The 20,196-nt window shown below is 43.7% G+C and overlaps 1 protein-coding gene across 2 annotated transcripts in view; it reads right to left on the reverse strand.

Annotated features, from left to right (window-relative positions):
- Positions 1-136: 136 nt before the first annotated feature.
- The window catches only part of LOC122541791 (microsomal triglyceride transfer protein-like), a 102,018-nt gene continuing 81,958 nt past the window's right edge, over positions 137-20,196 (reverse strand). For both annotated transcript variants that reach the window (XM_043678773.1, XM_043678772.1), the window contains 6 exons: positions 18,474-18,571; positions 18,241-18,362; positions 15,049-15,279; positions 10,592-10,716; positions 4,827-4,997; positions 137-3,266 (listed from right to left, as the gene is read on the reverse strand). In XM_043678773.1, coding sequence (XP_043534708.1) covers positions 3,119-3,266; positions 4,827-4,997; positions 10,592-10,716; positions 15,049-15,279; positions 18,241-18,362; positions 18,474-18,571 — 895 coding nt within the window. In that variant the 3' untranslated portion in view covers positions 137-3,118. The remainder of the gene's footprint in view (positions 3,267-4,826; positions 4,998-10,591; positions 10,717-15,048; positions 15,280-18,240; positions 18,363-18,473; positions 18,572-20,196) is intronic.

Below are 20,196 nucleotides of genomic sequence, written 5' to 3' on the forward strand. Positions count from 1 at the left end.
CTGAATAATTAAAGCAACCAATTGCCCTGCTCAGTTCTGTGCTCGATTACGAGTGCTGACTGAAGCACTGTGATTGATTAGCTAAGCCTGAGGGTAGTCTTAGAGAAAAGTAAATAAAGAACGGAGCCAGAGCAGGTGCATGGAATAGACATTTTATCAACATGTCTACAACAGACCCAAATATAAGGCACAAATAATCCCGAATGAGAAATAATTGTAAGAACTAAAGTACCTCAATCCTCTTAAAAATGCAACATTTACCAACTATGTCACATCTCAGATGAATCATTTAATAAATGACGAAGTAATATTTTCTTGGAGTCCCTGTCATTTCCTTGAAATATTTCTAATCATAACTCATTATTTTTGCACATTCCCTTATGCAGCAAATAGCCTGAGGTCAGGTATAAAATAATTTACATATATGGACTTCGCTTTAGTGTTATTTAAAAGGGAAAATAATGTCAGACTTGGCCCATTGGCCTCAATGTCCAAATTTGCAACATGTTCTCCCATCCACCATGTTTAGCACTAAAATCACATAGGACCCCATTTACTTTTGCAACCCTAAACAATGCTCCCACACCCTCAGCTTGTACAATCATTCCCTCCTTATCAAAGGCTTTTTCTTCCCTTCCATTTCTCACACTAGCCCTCTCTTGAGCACGAATGAATGATTTATTGTCGCATCCATCTTGAAGATACAGTATTGCCACAATCCGGCGCCATTTTTAGCTATAGTTAGTTTAAAAAGAAATTACTTAAGTAAAAGTTCATCTTCAGTTCGAATTGGGGTCTCAGGCCCGAGCTTCAGGGCTTCTGCAAGGTGGGCCTCAAAAATTGAGGTACTGGGAACAGCAACGATGATGCTGATTCCCCAGGAGACTCTGGCTCTGCTGCTCCCACCATCGCCACGAGTCCAGGCTTCGGGCCTACTGTTGCCAGGAGTCCAGGCCTACCACCGCCAGGAGTCCAGGCTCCAGGACCACTGCCACTAGGAGTCTAGGCTCCGGGAGTATGGCCACCAGGAGTCCAGGTTCTGGGCCAACCACTGCCAGGAGTTCAGGCTCCAGGCCTACCACCATCAGGAGTCCTGACTCGGGCCTACCACCTTCAGGAGTCCAAGCTCTGGGCCATTGCTGCCAGGAGTCCAGGATTCAAGTCCACTCTTGCCAAGACTCCAAGCTCTGGGCCTATTTCCACAAGGAGTTCAGGCTCAGGACCCACTGCTGCCAGGAGTCCAGGCTTCGGGCCTATTGTTGCTACGAGTCCAGGTTCTGGGCCTACTGCAGCCAGGAGTCCAGGCTCTGGGCCTAGTGCTCCCAGGAGTCCAGCTCTGGGTCTATTGCTACCATGAGTCCAGCCTCTGGGCCTACTGCTGCCAGGAGTCCAGGCTCCAGGCCCACTGTCCCCAGCAGTCCAGGCTCTAGACCTACCACTAGCAGGAGTCCAGTCTCATCAGATGCTGCCTGATCTGCTGTGATTTTCTAGCACCACTCAAATCTTGACTCTGATCTCCAGCATCTGCAGTCCTCACTTTCACCTAGAGATACACAGGACCCTGGCGTCCTGCAGGAGGAAGCCCCAGGGCAACCAGAATGAGAAAAAAACGTGACTGTGCTGGAAAGATAGAGCCGTGTGGATGCGGCAGGACCCATTGCAAGAGCCATGAGTGGCTGAGGCCCGTGTTCAGGAGCCAAATGCTGCTGACCCTGCTGCTGCCATCTTGGAAGTCAGTCAGGCTTCCTTGAATGGCCCTCAGTACCAACATACAGAGAGAAGAACTGGCCTGAAAGTTCCACAGGAACTAGATCCAGAAAATCGTTGCCTGCCAACTTTGGTTGGGGAACACAATCACTCCTCACTCCATTGAACTGGCTACAGATACCCACAGCTCAGGGCTCAACACACTTAGAAGGATCACTTGGATAAGTGTTCTAGCAGCCAATCAGCTTCCAGGGAATGCAGCAGAGAGAGAAATAAAACAATAGAATTGTATATAAAGCCCCTTAACACAGTGAAACATACCAAAGTGAAGCATTTCAAACACATCATATCACTGAGCCTCAGTTAAGAGACATTAAGGTCAAAAGTAATGCTCAGTTAAAAGTGTAGCTTTTGGAGAGTGTCTTAACTGAGGACAGAGCAAGGAACAGAGAGAGAGAGATTCAGAGTCTAGGACTTAGATAGCTAAATGTGTAGCTGTTAATTGAAAGGACTGGAGAATGTATAAGAGGTCAGAGTCGCAGGAACACAGAGTTTGCAGACTGCGATAGGGCTACCGAATCCTGCGGAGAGATGGAGCAAGGCTCTGTGGAGACAAATAATAACTCTGATTGCTCAGAGCGACAGCAAGATTGTTTTTATACCGAAGTGATTTCAACTTTAAACTCTGGCACCTTCTTTCCAAATGAAAAATATGCAAATTTTACTGAAACCCTACGTTCAGGGAGGTCAACTCTCAATGCACTAAATTCAACTTTGTAAATGAGAACCAAATCAATCAATCTTTTTTTGTGTGGATTACATTTTGAAAGTCCAACCCTTCTGTTCCCAGCTGTTTCTCATCTCAGTAAGAGGTGCTTTTAACTTCAACCTCACCACAACTTCCCCAACCTCTAAAAGGCTCGGCAGAAATAGGCAGCTGAGTCAAAGCCCGTTGCTTTGACCTTGTGGTTGATAAAGTGATTGGAAGTGGGAACAGAGAAAAAACTGGGTAAAAGGTGAAACATAAATACCATAGCAGAGCTGAGGGAAATGGGTGATAGCTTTGTACGAAACACTGATGTGTTTGCAACATGGGGTATACTGCAAAATGGACAAGCGGTTTTGAAAACCACAGAGCTGCTCCAAGAGATATGCTGCTATGTACCTATGGCTTTTACTGATTTTTGCAATTTGCTTTATGAATTTTACCACCTCAAGTATTGCATTTGAAAGACACTGGTCAACACTAATTTGCCTGGCAACAGGTATACCAAGGCTGGGAGTTTTTTTCGGAGTGGCCTGTCGATGGGCGTTACGATGCATTTGCAGTGATGTTACAGCCGGGAGCAACTGCGAGGAAATTCCCAGTCGTGCTAACAGCATCGAACAAGTTCACCACCCAGGCTGTAACCTATACCTCCTCCGAGAGCATCTTCTTACACATTTCGGAGTTTGCTCGATGCAATGGTAACTCCATGCCTTGAACTCGCAATGTTCTCGCCCTCTTGATGAGAAATTGATCCTCCTTTCGCAAGGACTGATAGATCATAACTGTCTCTCTGAAGTCAGAAAGGAAGAGAGAATTTAGGGCTCAACTTGCTTTACATTCTGTGATGAACAGCAACTTTCAAAATACTTTCTTTGAATTCATTTGGGGGTTCTGGGCATCGCTGGCTTGACCAGCATTGATTATCCAACCTTAATTGCCCTTGAGAAGGTGGTGGTGAGCTGCCTTCTTGAACTGCTGCAGTCCATGTGCTGTAGGTTGACCCACAATGCCAATAGAGAGGGAATTCCAGGATTTTGACCCAGTGACAGTCAAGGAATACCAATATATTTACAAGTCAAGATGGTGAGTGGCTTGGAGGGGAACTGTTGGTGTTCCCATGTATCTGCTGCCCTGTCCTTCTAGATGGAAGTGTCCGTCTGTTTGGAAGGTGCAGTCTCAGGATCTTTGGAGAATTTCTGCATCCAGTTCTTGTCACCACACTTCAGAGCACATGGGAACACCAAGAGAGTGCAGAGAGGATTTGCCAGAACATTCCCAAGAATGTTAGGTTGGAAAACGTGGAATTGTTCTCTTTGGAGTAAAGGGAGTGTACAAAATTTTAGTTGATACAAGGAGTAAGGCCTCACAGACAGATGGTCCTGGGCAATGCATTATGGGAGACTGTGAAGGAACCTTTTGTTATGAGATGAATGGCCATGATCTGAAATCACTGCCCAGGAGGGGATGGAAACAGAAACAGTTACTGATTTTAAACGGAATTAGATTGACATTTGAAGGAAGTGAACTTACAGGGCTTCAGGAATTCGGGTGGAGGGAAGTGGGATTTGTTAGATTGCTTCACAGTACAGAACCAATGGGTCAAATGGCCTCATACTTAGATATAAATGACTCTATAGATCTAATCTTGCAGGACATTAATCGTGCAGCTATCAGTGAGGCTCCTGTGTCACCTCTCTTTGTGAAGGTTCACCACATTTAGTGGCCTCTCAGGCCTAGGTCTTTCCCCTGCGATCAAGCCGCCCATTGGCAGAAAGCCCACCTGCCAAACTCAGCCAATCAGACACCTTCAGCTCTCTGCAACACCTCTATGGAGGTGGTGGCCACTGCTGGTACTGCACCCAACCAGGCTCCGGGAACGATGGTGGGAGGGCAAGGAGTCAGCTGTAAGAGGGGATAGGGGATGTTAGCTCTTAGCAGATTCCTCCTTTATCAGATCTGGTCCCTCAAGTAGACAGTAAGTGTCTTTGAACACAAGAGGCTGCAGGCAAATATGCCTGAGTTAGCTTGTCACACGCCCAGCTTACAAGCCTCATGTCAACTGCTGGGTTAATAACAATGGCAGATGCATATGATCTCTGAAGGCCATTAATTACTTGGGGCTACAATTTGCGGTCAGGTGTGGAGGCCCATCTTAACTCAGGTGGGGGAATGAGGAAGGCAGGTTCCCTATGACCCACTCTCCCACCCAATGAAATTCCCCACCCACTTCCCAACGTCAAACCTGGCATGGGAGAGGCCACTAAATTCTGCTCCGTGACTCTAAGAATGCAGCAAGAATAGCAGGTTGCCATTGGATTTGCGATAGCTAACATTTATGGTGGTCTTTTACCTGTATGGGAACGGTTTCTTCAGCAACTGTAGGCAGATCAGGATTGGGGATTCCAAAAATTTCACAGTACTGACAAAATCCAAAGAAGCTCCAGCCTCCGAACTGCAGTTCACACCCACTCGCAGAAAGGGAGTATCAACCTTCGTAACTGAATTGAACACCAATGATCCCCTGTCAACCAATGGAAAAGATATTCATTATATCTCTGATGTGGAGAACCCAGTGTTAACACTGGGGTGGACAAAGTCAGAAATAACATAGCACCAGGCTATAGTCCAACAGGTTTATTTATCACTTCACCTGACAAAGGAGCGCTCCGAAAGCTTGTGATTTCAAATAAACCTGTTGCACTATAACCTGGTGTCACGTGACTTCATTATATTTGGATGGTGTAGCAGTAATGTCTCAGCTTATGCTCTACGATCATAGGTTTAAATTTCACCACAGCAGATTTAAATTAAATCCAACGTAAAATGCCTGTCTTAAAATGGTGACTATAAAACTACCACAGATTGTTGTAAACTTTCACGTGTTTGACTGATGTCCATTTAGGGAAGGAAATCAGTCTGGTCTCACTCCAGACTCACAGTGGACCCGTAACTATCCTCTGGAATATGCAAGTGGGCCATTCAGTTCAAGGGCAATTCGGGATGAGAATCCCTACACCGTGGAAGCAGGCCATTCAGCCCATTGAGTCCTCACCATCCCTCTGAACAGCATCCCACCCAGACCTACTCCACTACCCTGTAACTCTGTATTTCCCATGGCTAATCCACCCAACCTACACATCCCCTGCACACTATGGGTAAAAACAAACACAACATAGTATGACTACAGCACTGCTCTCTCTCTCTCATTACAGAGAGAACTCATGGCAGTTTAACCTGAGTGTTCCCACAACTCAGGCGAAGGGAGAGGTTGAGTAAGAGAGTCCTTCACAGTAACTCTCAGCTGGTGCAGGAAATGAACTGTGCTATTGGAATCACCCTGCATGGTAAACCAGCCACCCAACCAATAAATGCTGGCCTTGCCAGTGACATGCATATCCCGTGGAAAAACAAAGAGAATAAATTCAACTCTCAAATCAGGAATAGACCATCCAGCCGTGTGAGGAGAAAGTGAGGACTGCAGATGCTGGAGATCATAGTCGAGAGTGTAGTGCTGGAAAAGCACAGCAGGTCAGGCAGCATCCGAGGAGCAGGAGAATCGATGTTTCGGGCCACAGCCCCTGTGAGCCTGGGTTGAGACTGTAACCTCTGACCCTCATTCCTGTCAACCCCTGATGACCTTTCACCCCTTTGCTTAATAAGAATATTCCTGGACTCTGCTTCCACCAACCTTTTCAGGAAGAGAGTTCTGAAGACTAAAGACCCTCAGAGAGAAATTAAAAGCCACATTTGGGTTAAATAAATGATATGTGATTTTTAAATAGTGACCCCAAGTTTTGGATTCTCCCACAGAAGAGCACATCCCATCCACACCAACTCTGTCAACGTCCCTCACATTCTTCTATGTTTCAATCAGGTCGCTTCTGATTTGTCTAAATTCCAGCAGATGCAAGCCTAACTGTTAACGGTAGGGTCCTTGGTGAATGTTGTTGAGCAGAGACCTAGTGGTGCGGGTACATAGTTCCTTGAAAGTGGCATCACAGGTAGACACTGTATTGAAGAAGGCACTTGGTATGTTTGCCTTCATAGCACCGAATATAAGAGCTGGCACATTATGTTGAGGCTGTACAGAATGTTGGTGAGACCACTTTCAGAGTACTGTGCCTGACTACTCCCCTTTCATTATACAGGTCATGTTTTAGAGGTGACCTGTATAATGAAAGGGGAGTAGTCAGCTCTCTAGCTGAGCAGTTTAGTTCAGTGCTGAACTGGTGGGGAGTTCAATAGTGAGCTGTATGGAAACTCTCTCTCTCTCTCTTTCTGTCCTTCAACTTCAACCTGTGTTCCATTTATACATGTGTTCCGTTTATACTGGTTTTTAAAGGGAATATGCTTATTGAGACGTTTGTGTATATTTGGAACAATATAATTAAGTCTAGTTTGGATAGACTGAGATCTTTAGGGGTTCTTTATTCTGTTTTGTGTGTTTCATTGTGTAATTTTGTGAATAAACTTTTGTCTGCTTTAAAGTCTAGTAGTCAACCTCACTAACGTACTCCGGGTAATTTTCATTGTACACTGACTGAAACAAGTTGCAAAGTTATGATCTGGGCTGCCTACTTAAGAATGCTTTGAATGGTCTGGCCTAGTCCATAACACTATCTATTTCTTTTTGTAACCTCCTTGTGCCCTCTTTATGACTTACTTTCCTACCTATCTTTGCATCATCAACAAATTTGGCAATCACACCATCTGTTGCCACTTGTATATTTTGCAAACAGTTGAGGTGCCAACACTGACCCCTGTTGCACAGCACCCATTGCACCTTGCCAAACTGAAAATAGATCAATTTCTGCCTAAACTCAGCCAATCTACTAGCTATGCCAATATGGTAGCTCCTAAACTATGCAGTAACTATTCCCCTTTATCACAGTCCAACGTGGGAAGAGGTGGTGGCAGAGGTCTCCTGTTATCTGCGGCAGTGGTGTCAAGAACAGACATCTGAGGTCTCCCAGAGAGTGAGCTAAGTGGAGGACTCATCAAAAGCTGCTGAACTTTTAACACAATTCCTTTACTTTTCTAGTTTTTATTAAGAAGGATTTGAATGTTAACTATTACCTTATTTCTTTATTTTTCTACTTATTCTATGAAGGTAATGCTTAACATTTTTAACTTTGTTTCTTTTGCTATTTTGTACCTAAGTCTTTGCACCTTGGTACCACTGAACCTAAGATGGCACTTTTCACTGTACTCCTATACTTCTGTACTAGAGTACACATGACAATAAAATCTAAATCTAAATCTTAAAAAGGCCTTCTGGAAATCCATCCAGGATTTTAACCCAGCAACACTGAAGGAACTGCGATTTATTTCTAAGGCAGGATGGTGAGTGACTTGCATGTGGTGGTGTGCCCATGTATCTATTGCCCTTGTCCTTCTAGATGGAAGTGGTCGTGGGTTTAGAAGGTGCTATCTAAGGAACTTGGTGAATTTCTGCAGTGTATTTCACAGCTAGTACACACTGCTGCGACTCAGCGTCAGTGGGGGAGCTTGTGATTGTGGTGCCAATCAAGCGGGCTGGACGGTGTTAGGCTTCTTTAGTGTTGGTGGAGCTGCCCCCATCCAGGCAAGTGAGAGTATTCCAACACACTCCTCAAATCTGCCTTGTAGATGGTAAATAGGTTTGGTGAGTCAGGATGTGAGTAACCCATTCCTGGCCTCTGATCTGTTCTTGTAGCCACTGTATTAAAATGGTTAGGAAAGTTCACTTTCTGATCAATGCTGAACCTCCAGGATGTTGATCGTGGAGGATTCAGTGATGGTAATGCCTTTGAATGTCACGTGGCAATGGTTAGATCCTCTCTTGTTGGAGATGGTCACTGGCTGGTACACATATATTGTAAATTTTATTTATAACTTGTCAGCCCAAACATTTGCTTGATTAGTTTGAAAACTAAACTCTGGGTTGCAGGGACATGTGATCTGCCTATTCTACACCTCTGATTGTCTTTGCTGTGCCAAAGGCCATTTAGCTATTTTGTCTGAAAATTCTACAATAACCTCTCTAAATCTCTCTGACGTTATGTCTCTCTGCTCCTTTCAATATCTCCTTTAATACTAATCTCTTCGACTATGTTTTTAGTCACCTGTCCTAATAGCTCTTTATGTTGCTCAATGTTGAATTTTGTTTGATAGTGATTGTGAGATGTGTTACTCAGTTAAAGAGGCTATACTAATGCAAATGATTGTTGTTGCTGTTGTGTGCAGTCCAATCCCCTGAGGGAGCTTCCATGTGGAGCATCAAATGGCATTTGCTGTTAGTGAAAATGTGTATCAGTACATTTCAGTTCAAAGATATAGAAATAAACAATACCACTCAGCCAACATCATTGAAGCTGAAAACCCACTCATTGTTCCGTGTCTGTTTATGGGATCTTGCTGTGTACATGTGGACAGCTTGTTTAAGAATTTGAGGACTATCAGACCATTCAGCCCATCCAACCTTATCTTTTATTCAACACCCATCTGTCTTGACTGCAATATGGTGATAGTGGGCCTTAGTGGGTCAATATCTGGAGGACTGTGTGTAATTTTGGTCTCCCCACCCAAGGAAGGAGGTACAGCAGTGTTTCACAAGACTGATACCAGGGGAGGGGTGTGTGTGTGTGTGCAGCAGGACTATTCCATGGGGAGAGATTGGTTCGACTGGTCTGTATTCAACAGAATTCAGAAGGGTGAGCAGTGATTGGATTGTAATGTTCAGCTTTCTAACCGTGCTGGACAGACCAGATTTGGTTGTGGGGAACATCTAGATCTGGGGGATACATTCTCAGGACACTGGGTAAATCATTTAAATCAAAGATGAGGAAAAATATCTTCACTCAACGGGTGGGCTTTCAATGCAGAATGACAGCAACAGTACAGGTTCAATTCTCACACCTGCTGAGGTTAGGTACAATGAAGGTTTCTCCTTCTTAAACCCTCCCCTCACCTGAGGTGTGGTAACCCTCAGATTAAACCACCGCCAGTCACCTCTCTATTCAATGACAGAGCAGCCTTACAATCTCATTAGACTATGGCGATTTTAGTGAACCTATGGGATTCTCTACCACAGAGGGAAATGGACGCTAAGTCACTGAATATATTCAAGAAAGAGTCAGTAAATGTTTAGATTTTTGAGGGCATCCAGGGGCATGAGAAGAAAATGTGAATATAGCATTGAGACAGGGTGTTGGCCATAATCATTCTGAATAGCAGAACAGGCTTGAAGGACTGAATAGCCTACTCCTGCTTCAATGACAGCCACTTCATAATCCAGCTCCAGAGCAGCATCTAGTGGCTGGAGTCTGCAACTCCACTGTGACAGTTGACATTGAAGAATTGTAGGTGAAAGTCAGGACTGCAGATGCTGGAGATTAGAGTCGAAAGTGTGGTGCTGGAAAAGCATAGCCAGTCAGGCAGCATCTGAGGAGCAGGAGAATCGACATTTTGGGCTAAAGCCCTTCATCAAGAATTGTAGTCAGTCCTCATGTGGGAGCCCAGTTTGCCGGTAGCTCATTGGCTGTTCAGTAAAGGCAGAAGACTCATAGGTGGGGCAACTAAATCAATGGAATGGAAATGGTGAATTCTGGGAAGGATGGCTAATTGACTGATAGATTAGCAGGTGGCTAAAGATGAAAATCTATTTCTCAATATATAGGCGCAGGAATGAAAATAAGTGTCTGGCTGCCTAAAGCACAAACATTGGGTGAACCTTGCAAAAATCCAATTCTCTCTAATACACCAAACTCTGCCAAGGGGTGTTTAATCAACCAAAATTTGACATTGAGTGACAGAAAGAAAAGCTTTTCAAAACCAGTTATTCTTTGATGGGACGTGGGTGTCACTGATCACTTCTAACTGCCTCTGAACTGAATGGAATCCTGGGCCTTTTACAAGAGTCAAGCACATTTTGCGATATGTAGGCCAGACCCAGTAAGAATGGCAGATTGCCTTCCTAAAAAGGATGTGTTTTGACACCAAAAGCAGTGAATCTAATCAGAGGCAAATTAAACCGGTGCACCTGAGCAGCTTAGTAAAGGCTAAGTTGTTACTTCAATAGAAACTGACAATGAGATTTGGACTTCTTGGCTATCTTTAATATTTTTATTTACGTACCGATTCCTGATGTTAGTTGTCGATTGTTGACTCCACAAGCTGAGTGCGATGGTGCCTGAAATGTCAATCCCAAGCCCTCCTTGGAACTCGGTGCTGGCTTGAATTCCTGACTGTAGTCGGATTGCCTAAGGGCAGAGAGAAAATTGAATACATTGGATTTGTGCAGCAATAATAAGTGTTTTCAATCTGCGTGGAGTGCAATGGGGAGATGCATTTCTATTAAATTCAGTGCAGTTTTAAATTCCCCAAGCTTCCTGAATAGAAAGACACTAATCTGTTATTGCACAGGGAGATAATTGACTTCTACAATTTGTACAGTTTCAAACCTCTTTTAAATTTTCACCTTTGCTCCTTGCTTCCCACGTCTTTTCGATTTCTTCACACCTTGAATTTTCTCAGCAATTTAAAGGCCTATTGCTGTTTGTCACTTGACCGAGGTGATTTTAACATTACTTCATTCATGGTTCCTCCCTGTTTCATACAGGATTCTTTTGATTCTGATCTTATGAACACAGCAGTTCGTCTCTTTTAGCTTTGAATATGGGGCTTGCACCTTACACACAAATCTATCTGTTCTGTCCCAACATACGGACTAACTGAGGTGGTCTTGCCCCCTCAATGGGGAGCATGCTCAGCTCTGGGTTCACGTCCCTTCTCAAGATTCAATGATTGTGGAAACCTGCCGTAAAGCAGCCAAGCCAGGATGATTGTATCTGTGCAGCAATAATAAGTGTTTTTAATCTGCGCGGAGTGCACTGGGGAAATGAACAATTTCTATTAAATTCAGTTCAGTTCTAAACTCCCCAAGCTCATAGAGTCCATACATCCATTGAGTTGTACAGCACGGAAACAGACCCCCTTCGGTCCCAAGCCCTCTTTGTCTGTGCTGACCAGGTATCCGAAATTAATCTAGTCCCATTTGCCAGCATTTGGCCCATATTCCCCTAAATCCTACAAGTCCCCATCCAGCTGCCTTCCAATGGCAGGTGGTAAACGTGGGAGAGTTTCCAGGTCAGTCAGAAGAGGGTGCTATAAAACAACAGCCTCGTTGTGTTAAATTACAGTAGAAACAGTCTTCTGCCATGAGTGAGGGCTCCTTCACTCTAAAGGACCAGCACTCAAACTAACCTATTGTGTCTCTAGAACTTGCTCCTTTTGTTTTTCTATCCAGCCATTTGAATTCTTTGGTACTATGCTGCAAGTAGCTAACAACTGCACATAGTCGAGAGTGTGGTGCTGGAAAAGCACAGCAGGTCAGGCAGCACCCGAGGAGCAGAAGAATTGACGTTTCGGGCATAAGCCCTTCATCAGGAATGACATTAATAGACTCAAGTCTTCACATTCGCCTGACTGTTGCAATGAGGGATTGCTGTATTGTCAGATCTAGGATAGACAGTAGGAGGCTGGAAGATCACAGCAAGCCAGACAGCGTCAAGAGGTGGAGAAGTCAACATTTTGGGTACAACCCTTCTTCAGGACTGTGGGTAGGGGTAAGGGGAGTTGCAGATAAAGGTGGGGTCGGTACGGGGTGGGGGGGAGGTCGGAGATGGTTTTGGGTGGGGAGGGGGTGGAATGGTGAGGTAGTGATAAGTGAGCACAAGTAGAGGGTACAACCTGGTTAGTTGATGGGAGGAATGAATCTGATTGGTAGCAAGGAGGAAGTGGAATGGTAGGGGGTAAGTGGGTCTGGAAAGGAAATTGGGGCATGGAATGGGAAGTTATTTGAAATTAGAGAACTCAATGTTGAGTCCTCCAAGCTGTAGGCTGCCCAGGTGGAAGATGAGGTGTGGTTCCTCCAATTTGCAGTCTGATTCACTGTGGCAATGAAGGAGGCCAAGGATGGTCATGTCAGAAAGGGAGTGAGAGGGGGAATTATAATGGGTGGTGACTGGGAAGTCAAGTCGGCCGCTATGGGGCCAGCTATGATGCTCGGCAAAACGTGCTGTTTGGTCTCATGACATCAAGATTACATTGGGAGCACCGGATACTGTTAACTAGGTTGGAGGATAGGCAGATGAACCTCTGTCTCAACTGGAAGGAGGTGAGGGGATAGTTTGCCAGCAGGTTTTGCATCTTTTCCAGTTGCTGGGTGTGTGAGGGAGTTGGTAGAGAGATTAGTGTGAACCAAGGTTTGGCGAAGGGAACGGTCCTTGCGGAAGGCAGAGAGGGGTGGGGAGGGAAGATGTCCTTGGTGGTGGGGTCTAGTTGGAGTTGGTAGAAGGGTTTAAGGATGATGTTACTACTGTTGGATGCGGTGACTGGTGGGGTGGAAGGTCAGGTCAAGGAGATCTCTGTCTTTACTGTGTTGGTGGGGGCGGGGTGGGTAGGTTAGAGCAGTGGAGGGCTGTCTGGATGACAGAATGAGAAAAAGCACATCATTCAAGATAGGTGGATATCTGAGATGCTTGGGAATGGAATGTCTCCTTGTCCGAGCAAATGCGATGGAGGTGGAGGAATTGGGAAAACGGAATGGAGCTCTTGCAGGATACTGGGTGGGAGGAGGTGTAGTCCAGGTAGTTACTGGAGTCTGTGGGTTTAAAGTAAACGTCCGTCTCGAGACTGTCGCAGGAGACAGAAATGAAGAGGTCAAGAAAGAGGAGGGAGGTGTCCGAGATGGATCAAGTGAATTTGAGGGCGGGGTTGAAGTTGTGGGCAAAGTCGATGAACTACTCCAGTTTAGCCTGGGTGCAAGATGCTGCACTGATGCAGTCATCAATATAATGGTGGAAGAGTTGGGGTACAGGGCCTGTGTAGTTACTGAAGAGGGACTATTCAACATGTCCAAAGAGGCAGGCATAGATGGGGCCCATCCAAGTGGCAATAGCCACCCCATGGATTTGGAGGAAATTGGAAGAGTTGAAGGAAAAGTTATTGAGGGTGAGGACTAGTTTGGCAAGGCAGAGGAGGGTACTGGTGGAGGGGAACTGGATGGGGTTATTGTAGAGGAAGAAGCGGAGGGCCTGAGGGCCTTCCTTGTGGGGTATGGACGTTTATAAGGACTGCACATCCATAGTGAAGATAAAGCACAAGTTTATGAATTGCAAGTTACTGAAGAGATGGAGGGCATGGTTAGTGTCATGGATGTAGGTGGAAAGGAGAACCAAGGGGAAGAGGATGGAGTTGAGATAGGAAGAAATACGTTGGGTGAGACCGGAACATTCAGAGTCGATGGGTTGTCCAGGGTAGTTGTGTTTGTGGATCTTGGGCAGGTAGAAGTGGGCAGTCAGGGGCTGGGGGACTATGAGGTTGGAATCATTGGAGGGGAGATCACTGGAGGGCAAAGAGGGCACAGACAGTGAGAGTGGTTTTGGCTTGATGGGCCATGGTGGGGTCATGGTCAAGCTTTAGTATTGTCAGGTATGCCAAAACTCAAGTCGGATATAAATTTGCCTCCCCAGGGATACGTATAAGATTCTCCAAACTGCTGGAAAAGAAGTAAAGAATTGTTCCCTAAGTTAATGCCTCTGAAACTACTCGTCGATTTGATATTGTTGTATATACAAATTGGCTCCCATATTTATCTTCTGAAATTTATTAAAATACAGTTCTGAGATGTAAAGAAATTCTGGGAACTAAAATGTATCATAGATAATTGTTCTTCCTTTTCACAATCTTAAATTGGTTCTCCTTGGAATTTTAAAAGATGATGCTTATTTAAAACAGGGAACTAAAGTTAAACCAGAATAAGGAATCTTTCAGAAAGTATGTCACAAGATCAAAACTAAACTGGAATAATAATCTTATTTTGGATGTCAATTATGTTTTACATATTTGGCATTTACAAAAGCTATATTTCAATTTGATTTTATTTATGATCGTCACATGTGCCAAAGTATAGTGAAACATTTTGTTTTACTCGCAGTAAAACATGCCTTTAAAAATAAGCAATTTTTTTGGCCAAGGTTTTGTTATTGTCTTGGCTTAATTCAGTTTTGTAACACACCGTTCCTACATTAAAATTGTTATAAATGCAAGTTTGTACTGACTAGATAAACAATAATTTTGATTGCAATAATCTTATTTGTCACTCTTGACAACTACAGATCAAAGGAAACATTTATTATGAGTGTGTTTAAAAGAAAAATGTGCAGTGTTTTTAATTACAAGTCTCAAAGCAATTTACATCACTGCAAGATTTTTCTGAAATATAATCATTTGTTAAATTAAGAAGCACCAATTTTCACAAAGAAAGCTCCTATTAACAGTAATGATCAGATAATTTCTTTTTTGGAATGTTGACTGAAATATAACTATTAGCTACAATAATCAGGATATCACCCCTACTCTTCTGTGAAAGGATGTCACAGGATTCATCCAAGCAGACATCTCAATACTGCAGCATTCTCAGAGGAGAACCTTTTGACTCAAGGGTAACAGTTTTACCATGTAAGCCAAAACTCACTGTGGTTTATAGCACTTTAGTTTGTAATAAGAAGGTTACAATTGGGCTTTGATACCTGTAGATGGTCAATAAGTAAGATGGATCCTTTGATTATGCTTGTGGGTTCTTCAGTGATGGACCAGAGCTTTTCCATTAAGTCACTATATCCTTGGAAAAACACAACAGGAGGGAGCTGGACATCAAAGAGGATCACTGACATACCGGCCATGGCTTCACCATCGTCACCCTCAACTTCCTTCGAGCTTTCTTTGAAAAATGAGTCGAGACCTTGTGCTACGATTGATACCTGTTCCAAGTGTGAAGAGATGTATGTAGTAATTGAGAGTGCCAATTTAAACAGAGTAGCTGCATCTTCTCAAATCTGGGATCAACTGAAAATAACAAATGCTGGAGATCACAGTGGGTCAGACAGCCTCCATTGAAAGACAGTAAACTAACATATCGAGTCTCGATGACTCTTCGTTCAACATTTTTTGTTTTGAGTACAGATTCTAGCATCAGCAGTAATTTGCTCTTACTATGAAGTCAGATCAAGTTTCTGGAAAGCCAAACATGATATATGTTTGTTTAAGGAAAAACATGCTGAACACAATATGAAGCTGTTGTCTGTATGTACTAAGTGAAATTGTTACTATTCAAGGCTTGTACACATTCAGTATGACAGAAAGAGAGTGTAATATCACATTCTTGAGTACTGTGTCTAGCTCTGGTCGCCCAGTTATAGGTAGGATATTATGAAGCTGGAGAGGGTTCAGAAGAGACTTACCAGGATGTTGCTGGGAATGGAAGGTTTGAGTTTTGAGGGAAGGCTGGGATTTTTTTCACTGGAGCCTAGAAGGTTGAGAGGTGACCTGATATAAGTTTATAAAATAAAAACAGGTAGAGGTAGAAATAGAGTTGATGATAGTTGTCGTGTCCCTAAGATGGGGGTTTCAAGACTAGGGGGCATATTTTTAAGGTGAGAGAAGAGAGATTTAAAAGAGACATGAGGTAATTTTTTTTATACAGAGATGGCTCATATGTGGAAAGAACTTCCTGAGGAAGTGGTGGACGTGCCTACAATTACAACATTTAAAAGACATTTGGATAAGTACATGAATGGGAAAGGTTTGGAGGGTTATGAGTCAGGAGCAGGCAGGTGGGACTAGTTTGGTTTGGGATTATATTTGGCGTGGTCTGGTTAGACCAAAGGGTCTGTTTTCATGCTGTATGACTCTGAGATAAGTAGGATGTTTATGTTGTGCGTAGTTGCTCTAGACGTTGTGAGCGCAGTGGTGAGTGTGCTGTTTGAGCAGGGTCATTGCCACAATGATGTAGGTAATGGAGCATTAATTCCTGTGGCATTCCCCCAGTTGTCCTACAAAAGTACCGCAGGCAGGATTTGTGTGATTGTTGGCCAAAGACGAAGGGTTATAGTTACGCACTGGATGGGTAAATTCTGACTGACAGTTATCTTTATCAAATACATGTTGCCTTGCAGAAAAACTCGAACAGAAACTTGTAAAATTGGTTAATATACATATGACATAAAAGAAATAATTTGACAGGAATACTGGCTCAGTTACTCCATTATGAGGTTATTCTGAAACTGTCAAAATCTGCTCAATAGGTGGGCTGACTGTATTACAATAACGGCTGTGTAAAACACCAAGATTTATCCACGCAGTCATTACAAACCTAATAGTGAGAAACATTAGATAATTGACAGAATAAAGCACTATCATCATCAATCAAGTGTTTGGTATGCTTGCCTGTTTTGGTCAGTGCATTGAGTATAGTAGTTGGCAGCTCATGTTGTGGCTGTACAGGACATTGGTTAGGCCACTTCTGGAAACATTGTGTGCAACTCTGGTCTCCCTGCTATAGGAAGGGCGTTGTGAAACTTGAAAGGGTTCAGAGAAGATTTACAAGGATGTTGCCAGGGTTGGAGGATTTGAGCTACAGGGAGAGGCTGAATAGACTGGGGCTGTTTTCCCTGGAGCGTCAAAGGCTGAGGGGTGACCTCATAGAGGTTTATAAAATCATGAGGGGCATAGATAGGATAAATAGACAAGTTCTTTTCCCCACCCTGGGGAAGTCCAAAACTAGAGGGCACAGGCTTAAGGTGAGACTGGAAAGATTTAAACTGGACCAAAGGGGCAACGTTTTCACACAGAGGGTGGTGTGTGTACAGAATGAGCTGCCAGGCGAAGTGGTGGAGGCTGGTACAATTACAACATTTAAAAGGTATGGGCATATGAATAGGAAGGGGGATGTGGGCCAAATGCTGGCAATTGGGACTAGATTAATTTAGAATATCTGGTTGGGATGGACTCAATGGTCTGTTTCCGTGCTGTACATCTCTAAGACTCAACAACATGTTCTCTTTTATACTTCTTATCACATCTACTGACAGGCATTTTATTGACTCAAATTTCAACTCCTTTTTCTTTAAGCTCATGGATGTGCATAAAAATAAGGTTGATGCCAAAAAGCTGTATTACAATCTGCAGGCTCCCTGGTACAAGAGGTAGAGGATTCGTGCCAAATAAACACGCACTTGTGCATTGGCAATATGATTCAGAGACTGGAGGCTACCCTCAATGCACTCATCAGTGTCAGAAAGTTTATTAAACATTTACAAGCTCTAAAGCAAAAAAAAAACCTGTCCTTTTTACTCAAGTGAACATTTTGGTTATGAGTTTTATAAAACAATATTAGAACAATCAGACCGTAAACAGACACCATCAGAAGTCACATGACACTAGGCTAGAGTACAACAGGTTTATTTGAAATCACAAGCTTTTGGAGCACACCATAGTATCCCTACAGTGTGGAAACAAGCCCTTCAGCCCAACAAGTTCACACTGACTCTCCAAAGAGTAACCTACCCAGACCCATTCCCCTGTTACTCCATATTTCCCCCGAATGATGCACCTAGCCTACATATCCATCAACACTATTGTCAATTTAGCATGGCCAATCCACCCTAACCTGCTCATCTTTGGACTCTAGGGGAAACCAGTGCACCTGGAGGAAACCAATGCAGACACGGGGAGAATGTGCAAACTCCACACAGACAGTCACCAGTGGCTGGAGTCGAACCCGGGTCCCTGGTGCTGTGAGGCAGCAGTGCTAACCACTGAGCCACCGTACCGCCCTTAACCTGCTGTCGTGTGACTTCTGACTTTGTCCAGCCCAGTCCAACACTGGCATTTCCACATCACGGTTAAACTGACACCAACTTGGGATAAGCAAGTGAACATACCTGGCTTGCATGAAGTTTATTTTTCCCCGTAGACACAAAGAAATCAGAGTAACTCTGCTGTAAGATACCACTGTCTCCAAAGAGTAAATCCATGTTGTATGAGGTCACCATATCTTTAGTAACTTATAAAGAAAGAAATTACATGGAAATAGGGTTCTTAGAACAACTATGTTGCATACAGAAAAAATGGAATCGAATACATCCACTTTATATGTTAATTGCCATCCTTTTACCTGCTAAATATCCTGAGGAGGATGACGAACTCCCAGTTCTGGATAGTCGGTGGTAATTATGTATCATTGGATCTTTCAGGGCTTTGCGAATTAATTTGCTACAAAAAGCAAAAGAGTTTCATCAAGGTCAAAGTTTCAGGAATGTATACAGAATATAGAACTGCATCCAATTGGAAAAGTAACACAGAAAAATGGAACTATGAGATTCTATCATTGTATAACAGTAATGAAATGGAATTATCTTTCTTTATGGTCTTAAGTGGCAGTCTAAGTACAACTCATGTGTGAAAATCTCCAGACAGTACACTTGACAGGTTTGATTAGAAGTCACAAGGAGAGCTCAAGTGGAAAGTAGAAAGTTCAAATTGTTTCAAACATTTTTCTTCCAGAGTTTGACTCTGTGACTACATGTCGAGGCCAAGTAGTGAAGACATTTTAGCTTCTGAATTCTGATAGATAAGTTTTACACATTCGAGAGCAAGGGGAAAAGGACTGACATTACTATGCCAACCCTGGCCAAAGACCTTTTTGTAGATACTGCTGGGATACTAAATCCTGTTTCCTGACCATCAAAAAGCAGCTATTCGAATGAATTCCCCTTGTGTTATGAGGTGAATTCAGTTGTCCAGGGTCATGAGGAGGAAATCACGTCTATTTTGCCTTAAGCAAAAGGAATTGTTTGGAATTCCATGAGAAGCAGATAGTTTACCATATGGTTTGCCTCTGCAATAAGGCAAAGATCTTTAGCACCTTCCAAACCCACGACCATTTCCATCGAGAAGGACAAGGACAGCAGTTACACAGGAACACCACCACCTGCAAGTTCCCCTCCAAGCCATTCACCATCTTGATTTGGAAATATATCGAATTCCCTCCCTCAGGGCATTGCGAGTTAACCTACAGCGCACGTACTGCAGCGGTTCAAGAAGGCAGCTCACCACCACCTTCTCAAGGGCAACTAGAGACAGGGAATAAATGCTGGGCCCAGCCAGCGACACCCACATCCCACAAGTGAATCTCCTGAATCACCTCCATTTTCCAAGTCAGAGGAGCATGTAACCATAGTGCAGCTGTAGACAGAGAAGGTCAATGTGTGCCTGGACTGTCTCACCAACAGTCTCACTGTCTGCTGGGTGCCTTTTGACTGCACCCAGTCTATAGTGCAATCATGAGATATTAATGCCTTGAAAATATCAATCTGAAATTAGTGGCAGTCCAATAATAAAGATTAATTCTTAATGCTTATCAAGGACCCTATGATCTCAACCTCTGAATGGTGCCCTAAAACAATGGGTGGAACCTTATAGTGGTCTGAGTGATGTGGGTGACAGTGGGCTGCCGAGTAATAATCTCACCACGCTGCTTGTAAAAGCATAAAAGATGGCATGAGTTTCTCTTGGTGTAGATGGACCTCTCCACACTTGTCACACATTACTCAGGGTCCTATGAGATTCCACCCATAGCTACTTTAGTGAAGGGATAAAAGGGAATATTTCACAAAGGTGATAGCAGCTGGGCCACACGATGAGATGTTTAAAAAATATGGGATTTGAGCGGATAGTTTGCTGGGGTGAGGTAAAGCGTTCCAAACATTGGGACCCTAAATACAAGGATAGTCACCAAAAATCCAATTGAAAATTCAGGAGAAATGTCTGTTCCCCAGAGTGGGGCAAGACTTCGGAACTGGCTGCCACGTGATGTGGTTGAGGTGCTAAGGGTAAAC

The sequence above is a fragment of the Chiloscyllium plagiosum genome, chromosome 38, assembly GCF_004010195.1.
Source record: "Chiloscyllium plagiosum isolate BGI_BamShark_2017 chromosome 38, ASM401019v2, whole genome shotgun sequence".
Classification (NCBI taxonomy): domain Eukaryota; kingdom Metazoa; phylum Chordata; class Chondrichthyes; order Orectolobiformes; family Hemiscylliidae; genus Chiloscyllium; species Chiloscyllium plagiosum.